Here is a 12,321-nt window from a genome sequence, read left to right on the forward strand (position 1 = left end):
CCTTCGGCTCAGGTCATGATCCCAGGGTCCTGGGATTGAGCCCCGCATCGGACTCCCTGCTCCACGGGGAGTCTGCTTCTCCCTCTGCCCCTCCTCCTGCTCATGCTCTCTCTCTCTCTCTGTCAAATACATAGATAAAATCTTAAAAAAAATAATAAAGGTCATCTCTGGGGTCTTCTCTTCAAGTGTAGCACAACGTCACCTCCCCCCCACCCCCAGGGTGGGATTAAGTTGAGTTTGAAGCTGGTTTTCATGAGCCCCCTTGCCTTGCAGGACTTCTCCAGACAGGTTATGTCACCGACGGAGGCTGCCCTGAAGCTCCCTGCAGCCCGGAGACTATGTACAAGAGGAATGGTCTGATGGCTAGCGTGTTGGTCACCTCTGCCACTCCACAGGTACAGGGGCTGTGAGGATTGGGACCGTGGGTGGGGGTAGGGGGACTCCTTTCAGCGGCCCCAGGCCCCAGCTAAGTTGTGGACAGCAAGGCAGCAAGGCTCCGTGAATACCACCATTCTTAGCCCCCCTGAGGCCCTTGGCCACACCAGGTGTGAGATTTGGGAGGCAGTCAGCCCTGAGGATCAGTAGGTTTTCTGCAGTCGTTCTCGTCAAAGAAAAGCAAACACCTGCCCAGTCCAGTTGTAGCAAGTGCCACATCCCATTTTGGTGGCAAGATGGGATCAGACCTTTCCCAAGAAAAGCTGCTGCTGATTATAAATAAGTCACACATTCCAGAATGAAGTCTGACAGAAGTGATTCCAACTGGCCCTGTGTTCTTGTTTACCTTGCTCAGTAGGAGATGGCTGTAAGGACTGGTGGTCGGAGAGTGGCCTGGGCTAGGGCCCCTGGCCCGGGGCTTGGGGAGGTGGGGGTTTGTTTTCCAAGTGCAGTGACGGGACAGAGGCATGCAAGAGGAGTGGGTGTCATCAGCCCAGGGATGCCACCTTGCCGAAGGTGTAATGCCTGGCTCTGTGACCACCGGCAAGGGAACGCTCAGTCCCTCACAGTTGAGCTGGGCTTTTGAAATGATCCTGTGTGATCGGCTAGAAATTCACAGGAACCTATTCATATTTTGTAAACTTTTAAAAAATTCCTTATTTTGATCTCTGCTTCTGAAAACAGACTTGTGAGTACCTTTTAAAATTCCCTGATAGTGCCAATATAGGTTTAAATGAAGTCACTGCCTCATCATCATCACCACCACTAATGTATTTGGGGCAACACTGGATTAAATAAGGCCTCTTGTATGAGCATGTGTGTCTGGGGCAGATGCAATGGGGTGTTACAGGGAAGTTATAAAACCTGAAATCCCAGGAATGGACTGTTTGGTAACTGGAGGAATCAGACTTCTGTTTTCATTACAATTTACACTTCATCCACAGTAAAACTTCTGTCTTTTCTGACCTCTCTGTGTGTATGTGCGCACATGTACACATATACACGTACGTATTCTGTGTGTGTGTGCGTACGTATATGTATCTGGAACATGGTAAGTACTCACGTAGTTGTTGAGAGCACACATGTATAATTGAAGTACTCAGTAAATTTTGGTGATGAATGACACCACACGCACATCCACGCCCATAATTCAGCGCATCCTGTCTGTCCGGCCCTGCATGTTTCACAGGTGTCATCCCACTAATTCTCACAGTAGCCCGATCAGGTATGTACTGTTGCTTCACCCCCCGTTTATAGATGGGGAAACTAAGGCAGGAAGACGTGAATAAATTGGCTCAAATCACACAGCTGGTTGGCCGTGGGTGGGGATTCACAGCCAGGCCCCTGTGACTCTCAAGCCAGTGCTCTTAACCCTGATGACACTACACTGAGGAAAACCACCTTGTCACCTGACTCGGTCGCTTTCTGGAAGGTGGGTGTGGAAGTGCAGAGTGCCTTACAGGTATTCGCCTGCTTGGAGTCTGTGCATAAGACTGAGGAGCAGAACAGACTGCCAATTTTAGAGGCATTCAGGATTCGTCTTAGTTACTTCTCAAAAGTTTAGCACAGATTCTCCTCAGGGGAGAATGTCCCATTGTTCAGGGAACTTCTAAAATAGCCATGGCCGAGCCTGCCCAGGCCCTTTGAACCAGCATCTCCCAGGGAGGGGGATTCTGCCCGCTGCTCTGTTAGCTTCATCGTGTGTAACCTGTACCCCAGCCCTGGGGAGGAGGTGTCAATGGTGCCGGTTTCCAGAGAGCTGAGACGGTCAGGTGAAGTAGCTTGTGTGGAGCTGGCATTTCCACCGGCCATGATTTCAGCGCTCTTAACCACCATGATGTGCTGCTGCTTCAGATCGTCTTAGATCTAGTTTTGGGTAGAGCAGCCTCATTCGTAAAACCTTTCAATGACATAGGCCTACTGAAATCTACAGGTTTGAGTTTCCGCTCCTGCTTTTAACCCCACATTCTCAGTTGTTGACTGTTGGTTTCCCTCGCTGGCCTAAAAACACCCTAATTTCCAGTAAGATTGCAAAGTTTTTCCAGATATAGCCATTTTGGAAAGAGTGAAATAAAGAAGAATTAATAAAAGCATGTTCTCTAAGTCCCAGTCCAAGATATTGAGGTTAATGGAAACCACAAAATCCCTCTTCATGGGTTGAGACGAATAAAACCATTTATGAACAGGATACAGTTTTTGGGTGGTAAGCTTGATTGGTTCCCCAAAGTAGAATTTGATGAAATTAAATAAAGTCAAAGAGAAGGTATGTTCAACATTCTGGGATCCCCACAGTGTTGGGTTTCATAAAACTGGCCCCATTTGGGGAGTTTTAACTTGCTTTTTTATGGGAGACCCCTTCTCTACATGCAGGGCTCATGGTGTTCTCCTCAATAAGGGGCTCTTCTGAATTTAACTTTCACGCCCGTCTCCGAAGCCAGTTGGTTACCTCTCACCTCATCAGCAAACTGGCTTTGAATTCCAAATGGCCCATACATGAAATAAGTCTTGAAAGCCAGTTTAACATTTTGTGTAAGAATTTCCTGCAGTGACTTCAAGAAAAACAACAACAAAAAAAACAAAGGTGAAACCAGGTAATGTTTGAGAGGCAGAACAGGACAGACGATTGCCTAGGCCTCCTAAGTTGTGAAGTCCTGTTCTCTCTGAAGGAGGCATGGGCTGTATCTTTTTACCCCACCAGCTACACAGCGGGTTGGAAACAGTCGGGGATAGTGACCGAGGGTACACGTCTGGCGTCAGGTAGACGCGAAACTAGGTTCACCTCCTAGTTCTTCGGTTTCCTGGCTGTGATACCTTGGGGGAGGCGGCCTTGCCTCTGCTTCCTTATCTGTAAAGCGGGAATAAGAATAGCATGTCCTCAGTCCTTACGAGAATTAAACAAGAGCATGTGTATGAAGTGCCTCGCCCGGTGCCTGGAACGGCGTAAGGCAGCGAGCAGTAGGAGCTTTTCTCACTGTACGGTGCTGTCTCTCCTGCGTCCTCGGGCTGGGTGTGGGAGTCAGCGAGTCTGCAGTCAGCCCGACTGCTCAGGCGGCCTCTCTCTCCCTGTCCTCCACAGGGCAGCAGCAGCTCAGACTCTCTGGAGGGCCAGAGCTGCGACTATGCCAGCAAGAGCTACGATGCCGTTGTCTTCGATGTCTTGAAAGTGAGTCCCGAGGAGTTTGCTGTAAGTAACGGAACTGATGTGGGCGTCTGGGCACTGAAACAGGGTGCGACGGGGGGTAGCAAACACCGGTTGGAAACAACCCATGTGCCCAACAGTAGGGACTCTGGGATATAATATTCTTTATGAAATACTAAGCAGCATTAAAAAGGATGCCATCAATCTAGAATTAACCCCCTTGGAAGTCATGCACACTATATTCGAATATTAAGTGAAAGGAGCAAGTTGCAGCACCATTAATAGAGAACAGTGTCATTTTTAAAAAGCACGTGCAATGCACACATATTTATATTTGCAGAAGAGGAGGTCTAGGTTTGATGTTTACAGGTTCATAACTATCTGGATATAAATAGCCAAACATTATTTACTATAACTTCTGGTTGTAGGATTCTAGTTAATTGGAATTTAATTTTTCTTCTTTTTGTTTCTTTTTGTTTAATTTCTACATTTTTACAATGACTTTTCTATGATAGAAAATAGTATTTTGTAATAATACATTTTTTAAAAATTGTCTTTTCTTTAACCAGTGTGTTTCTGCTGGTCTGACTGAGGGCTGTTCCTTGTGGTGGAGACGCAGAGTTGGCTTCTCGGTTTGCCATGACTTGGTTTCTTCCTTTTGTGCTTTGAGGGTAGAGGAGTATATTGCCTCTGGGGTGACCTGGAGCCAGATTGCAAGCACTGTCCCAGGGCTGTAACTCTTTGCAGCACCACTGACCTGTTTCCTGCCATGCCCACTTCCTCCCTGTCCCCTTTGCTGTAACAGGTTTTGGGCCCTCCAGGGTGCTGGGGGAGCTAACTGGGCCGTGTCTCAGCCTTCTGCCACTGCCGGCCCCCACATTTATTTTGTGCCATGCTGAGCCTGGCATCACCTCCTTCAGTGTAGCCAATGGGTCAGTTAAAAACTTGTGTGAAGCTCTCTGGCAGCTGCCTCGTATGAGAATGAGACCCTGCGTTCCTCTCAAGGCCTCCAGGGCCCCCTGTGGTCTGGCCAAGTCTCCTCTCCTGCCCCCAATCTCTGTGCTCCCCAGCTATACCTTGGCTCCCTTTTTCTAACCTAGACTCACCCAGCATCCCCCTGCTGCAGCACCCTGCGCTTCTCTTCCTTCACTCCTGCTGGCTCTTCTCCACGTGTCTGTCTCTGTCCTTGGGCTAAAGTGGCATCTTTACATCACTCTCTTTTCCCTTACCCTGCTCTAGTTTCTTCATATTTCTTATTACTACCCAACATTACATTATATAATAATATTTTTTTGTGATATATCTCCTCTGGAATAGAAACTCTTTAAGGACAGGAACTTTATCTGACTTGTTCATTGCTTTTTCCCCAGTGCCCAGAATGGTGCCTCACTCATAGTTAGGTACTCAATGAATACATGTAGGCTGAAAGAATTCCGTCTTCAGAATAACCCGATGAAGCAGATTATTAGCTCCCGATTTTCTAATAAAGAAGTGAAGAATCTAAGAGATTAATTTTTTTTTGCCTGGATCATATAGCCAGGTATGGGCAGAGCCAGGTCTAAAACCTTCATCTCCTGATTATTCACCTAATGCTGGATGGTCATATTAAGGGCAGCTCCCATTTTTGAACACCTGCTATGTCTAGGTTGTTGTTGCTGGTTTTTTTTAAGACTTTATTTATTTATTTGTCAGAGAGAGAGAAAGAGAGAGAAAGCCAGCACAAGCAGGGGGAGTGGCAGGCAGAGAGAGAAGCAGGCTCCCTGTTGAGCAAGGAGCCCAATGCGGGACTCAATCGCAGGACCCTGGGATCATGACCTAAGCTGAAGGCAGACGCGTAACTGACCAAGCCATCCACACGTCCCCCATGTCTAGGTCTTATGCTAAGTGCTTTACATGCATTATCTAATTTACTTCTCACATCAGCCTGATAAATTAGGTATATTTATTATTGCCAGTTTACTGATGAGCAAGTCAGTGCTTAAAGAGGAAAATTACTTCTTCACACAGAGAGTAAGTGGCACTGTCTATCTGGGATTTAAAACCAAGGCTGGCATTCTAGACCAATACTGTTCCAACAGGAATATAATCTGAATCACATGTGCAATTTTATTTAATTAATTAATTATTAAAATTTTTTAAATTCCAGTATGGTTAACATATAGTGTTATATTAGTTTCAAGTGTATAATATAGTGATTCAACTGTTCCATATATTGCTTAGTAAGGTCATCATGATAAGTGTACTCTTTAATCCCCTTCACCTGTTCCTCCCATCCCCCCAACCAATTATCCTCTGGTAACCATCAGTTTCTTCTCTGTAGTTCAGAGTCTGTTTTTTGCTTTGTCTCTTTTTTTTCCTTTGTTTTGTTTCTTAAATTCCACATATGAATGAAATCCTGGTATTTGTCTTTCTCTAACTTATTTTGCTTAGCATTATACACTCTAGATCATCCATGTTGTTGCAAATGGCAAGATTTTATTCTTTGTTATGGCTGAATAGTATTCCTTGTGTATTTATACTACATGTTCTTTATCCAATGGACGCTTGGGCTATTTCTTTAATTTGGCTATTGTAAATAATGCTGCTATAAACAGAGGGGTGAACATATTCTTTCTAATTAGTATTTTCATATTTTTTGGGTAAATACACAGTGGTGTAATTACTGGATTGTAGGGTAGTTCTATTTTTAATTTTTTGAGGAACCTCCATTGTCTTCCACAGTGGCTGAATGAGTTTACATTCCCACCAACAGAGCAAGAGAGTTCCTTTTACTCCATATCCTTGCCAACACTTGTCATTTCTTGTGTTTTTGATTTTAGCCATTCTGAAAGGTGTGGGGTGATAGCTCATTGTGGTTTTGATTTGTATTTCCCTGTTGATGAGGAATATTGAGCATCTTTTCATGTGTCTGTTGACCATCTGGATGTCTTCTTTGGAGAAATGTCTGCTTATGTCTTCTGCCCATTTTTAAATTGCATTATTTGGTTTTTTGGTATTGAGTTATATCAGTTCTTTATATATTTTGGATACTAACCCTTTATTGAATATGCCACTTGCAAATATCTTCTCTCATTCAGTAAGTTGTCTCTTAGTTTTGTAGATTTTTTTTTTTTTTGCTTTGCAGAAGCTTTTTATTTTGTTATAGTCCCAATAGTTTATTTTTGCTTTTGTTTCCCTTGCCTCACAAGACATACCTAGAAAAATGTTGCTACAGCTGATGTCAGAGATCTACAGCTAGATCTCCATCCTTCTACTCCGCAGTATGCTGAAAGCAAAGTAAAAAGCAATGCTGGAACTTTATCAGTAGATCATGGACATCTTTCTAGGTCCATATATGTAGATTTAATTCTCTATTTTTATTTTATTTTATTTTTTTAAAGATTTTATTTATTTATTTGAGAGAGAGAGAATGAGAGACAGAGAGCATGAGAGGGAGGAGGGTCAGAGGGAGAAGCAGACTCCCTGCTGAGCAGGTAGCCCGATGCGGGACTCGATCCCGGGACTCCAGGATCATGACCTGAGCCGAAGGCAGTCGCTTAACCAACTGAGCCACCCAGGCGCCCCTAATTCTCTATTTTTAAAGGTTTATTTGAGAGAGAGAGAGAGAAAGAGAGAGAGAGTGTACGCATGCACAAGCAGGGGAGGGGCAGAGGGAGAGGGAGAGAAAATTCCAAGCAGACTCCCCACTGAGCATGGAGCCCAACTCAGAGTCTCATGACCCTGAGATCATGACCTCAGCTGAAATCAAGAGTCAGACGCCTAATCGACTGAGCCACCCAAGAGCCCCTTTAATTCTCTGTTTTTAATAGCTGCATAATATTCCAGAGTCTGGATATACCATAATTTTTTTTTTTCAATAAGTCCCTTTTCATGGTCTCTTATGTTGTTTCCAGATTTTTCCTGCTGCAAATAATGGTGCAGTAAACATGTATTTTTCTATCTGTATCTAAATGTAGATCTCTATATAAAGTCTCCTTATGTACCAGCGCTCTTCTTTCTGTAGGTGTGGGGATTGTTGTGTCAACAGTATGCTCATTTCACTTTTTAGGAGATAAGATCTAAGTGCGATGCCTGATCTTGTATCAAGAAAAAATTGCTATAAAAAACAGTATTGGGATATTTAGCAAATTTTGAACGCAGACTATAATATTAGATGATACTATTATAACAATGATAAGTTTTCTGAATGTAATAATTTTATCATTATGTAAGAGCACAATCTTGTTCTTGGGAAATAACATGCTGAAGGATTTAGGGGTGAAGAGTCATGATATCTGCATCTTATTCTTGAGTGGTTCCAAAAAAAATGTGTATGTATAATTATATACATGGAGATAAAGCAAATGAGGCAAGATGTTAATTAGTGAAGCTAGGTGAAAGGTTATAGAATTCATCATACTATTCTTGCAACTTTTTATAAGTTTGGCTTTTAAAAAAAATCCAGTTAAAGAACTTTTTTAATGGGTTACTGCCAGATTGTTTCCCAAAAAGAACAGAGCAATCTCTAGTCCTGTTGCTCCTGATGGCACTGATGGAGGACAAATGGCATCTTCCTGTTTAATTTGCATTTCCTTGACTATGATTCTAAATTTGCCAGACACATGGTTCCTGTGGCTCTTGGAGTAGAAGTAGGAGTGTATCTTTGGAGCTGATTGCCTTTTGTTCCGTGAGCCCTCCTGGTCATGTATTGGTGGAGTGATCTAAATGCAAATTTAAAGATATCTTCTGTTGTAAAATATGCCACTGATTTGCCAGCAGCTTCTTTTGTTTGTTTATTTGGGGCTTGAGAGCCTTTATATAAGGTTGTGGCTGGGAAGAGGGAATTTAGTCACCAGTGTTAGAGAACACTACTTTCAACATAGGCAGAAAACATTTTTTGTTTCCTTTTTGGCTAGGTGGCTTTCATTTATTCACATAGAAACACCTCTTTCTTTAGGGCCGATTGTGAAGTACTTCTATAGGTCTCTCCATTCTGAAGAATTCACCTCAACAGAAATGTTTTGTAATATGTGGAGATTAGCCATTTCCCTAAAAAGCCTGGATTTTTAGGGGACCCTGGAGTAGGAGAAGGAGAAGATGGGAGAAGAAGTTAGGATTAAGGAAGGCATCGCCAGGGTGACTGGCTTCATTGGGCATCCTGTGTTAAGGCTCTATTTCCCAAGATAAGGAGAAGCCGTTGAGAGACTTGTTCATGAGTGTGCGCCTCAGTCCTGGCATGTGTGCCTCACTGGGGTGGGTTTGCTGATTTCGTTCGTTCGTTCATTTGTTCGTTCACTCGTTCATTGTTTTTACTTAAATTCCAGTTAGTTACCATACAGGGTGATGTTCGTTTCAGGTGTACAATGTAGAGATTTAACACTTGCATGCATTGTCCCATGCTCATCACGACAAGTGCTGCTTGTAGACAAGATGGTCCTATTTCTGTGGAGGCTGCACCACACCCGTAGGAAGTGCCCTTTCTCTCCAGGAAGCCGGGTCCTCTCCCCTGCAGGCAGGGTCTCCTGAGGCTGAGAGCCACAGTGAAGGGGGACAGGACCTGACTTCCCTCAAGCTCCCACCCCTACCCACACCCTCCCTTTCTGGTAAAACTGCCTGCTTTGGAGTGCCCACATTTCCTGGGAAGGACTGCTCATCAGCAACCTTTCCATGTGTGTTTGGCTTTGTAGCAAAATGACATGAAATTTATAATCTGATGATTTTACCTGTGTATTGACATATTCTTGTTCTGGACTCTGCGTCTTTTTTGGTGAGAATTGAGAGGATAGAAATGGGAGAGAATCTTCTGAAAACCCTCAGATTGTGTGTTTGGGACCAGCCAGTCTATTTTAAGTTTGGAGACCTCTGTTATTGTTTATTTTGAATAAAACACCTGAATACGTTTTCTGACTTAGGGGCTGAGTAGGGGTTAGGATACTCGAAACTTGGACCATCCAAAAAATGAGAAATGTAAAGCCACTATTTTAACAAATCATTTGGAAATTCAGTAGCAAGCCCTAGAAGTGACGGCAGGATGGAGAGGAAGCTTTCTCGTTTCCACGTTAGCAGACTTCTGGTTCTCGTCCTAAATGACATTGCAGACATCCTGCTAGTTCTCCCAGGTGGGGGTTAACTTGAGCCTCGGAAGAGATTTCAAAGGCCCACTGAGCTTTCAGCGTGAATCTCCTGTTTTCACAAGGCCTTTCTGTTCCCCAGGAGGGCAGAATTAATCCAAATGTGAGGGGACTTGGCTAGCAATCACCATGGGTCTGGCAGGAGAAATGCCAGTGTGTTTGCACTGCCTGGGACATAGCTCTGGGCCAGACACATAGACCTGCGGGCCTCCTGGCCTCAGTCATCCCTCGATGCCCAGATTACGAGGACCAGATCCACCTTGTGCTGACGTCCACTGCCCCCTTGCCACTGGTGGGTAGACCCAGAGGTGGAAGGGCTTGGTTCCCAAGTGTTTCTTTATTCTTGGGGCCTTTGCTGTCTCTCTGCTGAGCTTCCGTAGGGGCAGCCCTGGCCCGTTGGAGGGGACAAAGAGGCTCTCCACAGAAGCCACCTGCTTATTTCCCTCTCCCGCTCAGCCCTGAAGATGGTATGCTTTGGCCTGCATCCTGTGCTTCTCAGGAATCCAGTGGTCTTGGACCACCTTTAAATTATGCCAAGAGGCAACCACAATTCTGCACCTTAGCCCTGGACTGTGGTTACACTTGACATACTGTGTGTGTTGCCATTTTTCCAATGTATTTTTTTTTTTTAAAGATTTTATTTATTTTTTGACAGAGAAAGACACAGCGAGAGAGGGAACACAAGCAGGGGGAGTGGGAGAGGGAGAAGCAGGCTTCCCGCCGAGCAGGGAGCCCGATGCGGGGCCCGATCCCAGGACCCTGGGATCACGACCTGAGCCGAAGGCAGACACCCAACGACTGAGCCACCCAGGCGCCCCTTTCCAATGTATTCTTGACATGAGGCTTTTTCATGACTATTTGTTGACTTAAGTAACAGCCTCCTTTAAGAGGAACTTTGATGCTTGAATATTCAAACAAATTAACAGTTTCCTTATTTCTTAGCTCATGTTTTGGCCAGGAACCATAAGTTCACATGCCAATACATGAGCTCATCTTTGTGACTTCACATATATGTGACATATAAGTGTAAATATATAAACACATATGTGCACACAGTTGACGCTTGAGCACACGGGTTTGAACTGTGTGGGTCCACTTACATGCAGGTTTTTTTGGTTTTTTTTTTATAAATACAGTGCTGTAAATGCGTTTTCCCTTCCTTATGATTTTCTTAATAACATTTGCTTTTCTCTAGATTACCTTTTTGTAAGAGTACAGTTTATAATTCATCTAACAAACAAAATGTATTAATCAACTATTGATGTTATCAGTAAGGCTTCTGGTCAACAGTAGGCTGTTAATAGTTAAGTTTTTGGGGAATTAAAAGTTATATTCAGATTTGGTTTTTCTTTTTAAAGACTTACTTATTTAGAGAGAGAGTGAGAGTGCACGAGTGGGGGAAGGAGCAGAGGGAGAGAGAGGTAGAGAGAGAAGCAGACTCCCTGGTAAGCATGGAGCCTGACATGGGGCTTGGTCTCACAGCCCTGAGATCATGACCTGAGCCGAAATCAAGAGTCGGATGGTTAACTGACTGAGCCACTCAGGCGCCCCGATATGCAGATTTTAGACCGGGGAGGGTTGGCATCCCTAACCCCCATGTTGTTCAGGGTCCGCAGTATATATATATATATAATCTTTGTGAAAATTCAAGATAGGAGGTGTCAGCCTGGCACCTGACAGATACTCTCTGTCTTTCTGTCTCTGTCTCTCTCTATATATATGCACATGCATAGATGTGCTCTCTCTATATGCATGTATATATGTATGTATACACACATACGCATATCTCGAGAGAGCACCTGTCAGATGCCTGGCATTCTGCACTTTTTCTCTTGAATTTTCCCAAGGATCCTATATAAGATAAGGATTATTGTCACCATTTCCTAGATGTGGAACCTGAGACTGGGAGAGGTTAAACCAAGTGTCAAAGAGCATATTAACTGTTAAGTGGTGGTATCCAGACACACACCCAAGCCCTGATGATTCCAGAGGCCCCGTTAGTTCCACTACATCACATCCTCCCCTTTGACATGTGTGCCTATGGGCAGGGTGTCTTCTTGAGTTAGGAGGCATCCAAATGCCCTTGGCTCTCCTTTCCCTGGCCTATCACAGAGGTATCTGTTAACTGACACCTGGCATCCCAGGTGACATATAGAGATGGGCAGATCATGCAAAGTCGGCTCAGTGCATGCCTTGGCCTGCAAAGATTGTCAGCAATGGTGCTTTCTCTTATTGTCACCCGATGAGCAGCTAATAATGGGAACAGCCTTTAACTAGATGTGTGTTTTCTTTGTTTACAACATTAGTGCTTCGCAAGCTAGCTGTGGTAAAGGGCCAGTTGTTTTTCATTTCCCATCTGTTGAGGACTGATACTTAAAAAAAATACAATAAAAACATTGTGGCAATTTGTTATAAAAGTTCCCAAATGCTTGCTCTCAAATTCTGTAGTTATCTCCTTGTGGGCTGGTGGAGTAAATAGCTTGCGGTACAGCACGGGTCCACGGATGCATCTCGAGTAGCACTCTACCGTATAATTTAGAGGAGACTTAGACTTCAGAAGAAATATACAATTTCTATAAGCCACAGTTTTTTTAAAATTTAAATTTAGAGTAATAGTGTCTCTGTTTAGCATTCTAA

General features: G+C 44.0%; 1 protein-coding gene across 11 annotated transcripts in view; it reads left to right on the top strand.

Annotated features, from left to right (window-relative positions):
• The first annotated feature begins 278 nt into the window (after positions 1 to 278).
• Positions 279 to 12,321, top strand: part of RALGPS1 (Ral GEF with PH domain and SH3 binding motif 1) — a 222,733-nt gene continuing 210,690 nt past the window's right edge. For 10 of the 11 annotated variants that reach the window (XM_021691186.1, XM_021691188.1, XM_021691187.1 and 7 more), the window contains exons 1-2: positions 279 to 395; positions 3,512 to 3,619. In XM_021691186.1, the coding sequence (XP_021546861.1) occupies positions 339 to 395; positions 3,512 to 3,619 (165 nt within the window). In that variant the 5' untranslated portion in view covers positions 279 to 338. The remainder of the gene's footprint in view (positions 396 to 3,511; positions 3,620 to 12,321) is intronic. The other variant, XM_044920352.1, reaches the window with a different exon arrangement.

The sequence above is a fragment of the Neomonachus schauinslandi genome, chromosome 13 (genome assembly GCF_002201575.2).
Source record: "Neomonachus schauinslandi chromosome 13, ASM220157v2, whole genome shotgun sequence".
Classification (NCBI taxonomy): domain Eukaryota; kingdom Metazoa; phylum Chordata; class Mammalia; order Carnivora; family Phocidae; genus Neomonachus; species Neomonachus schauinslandi.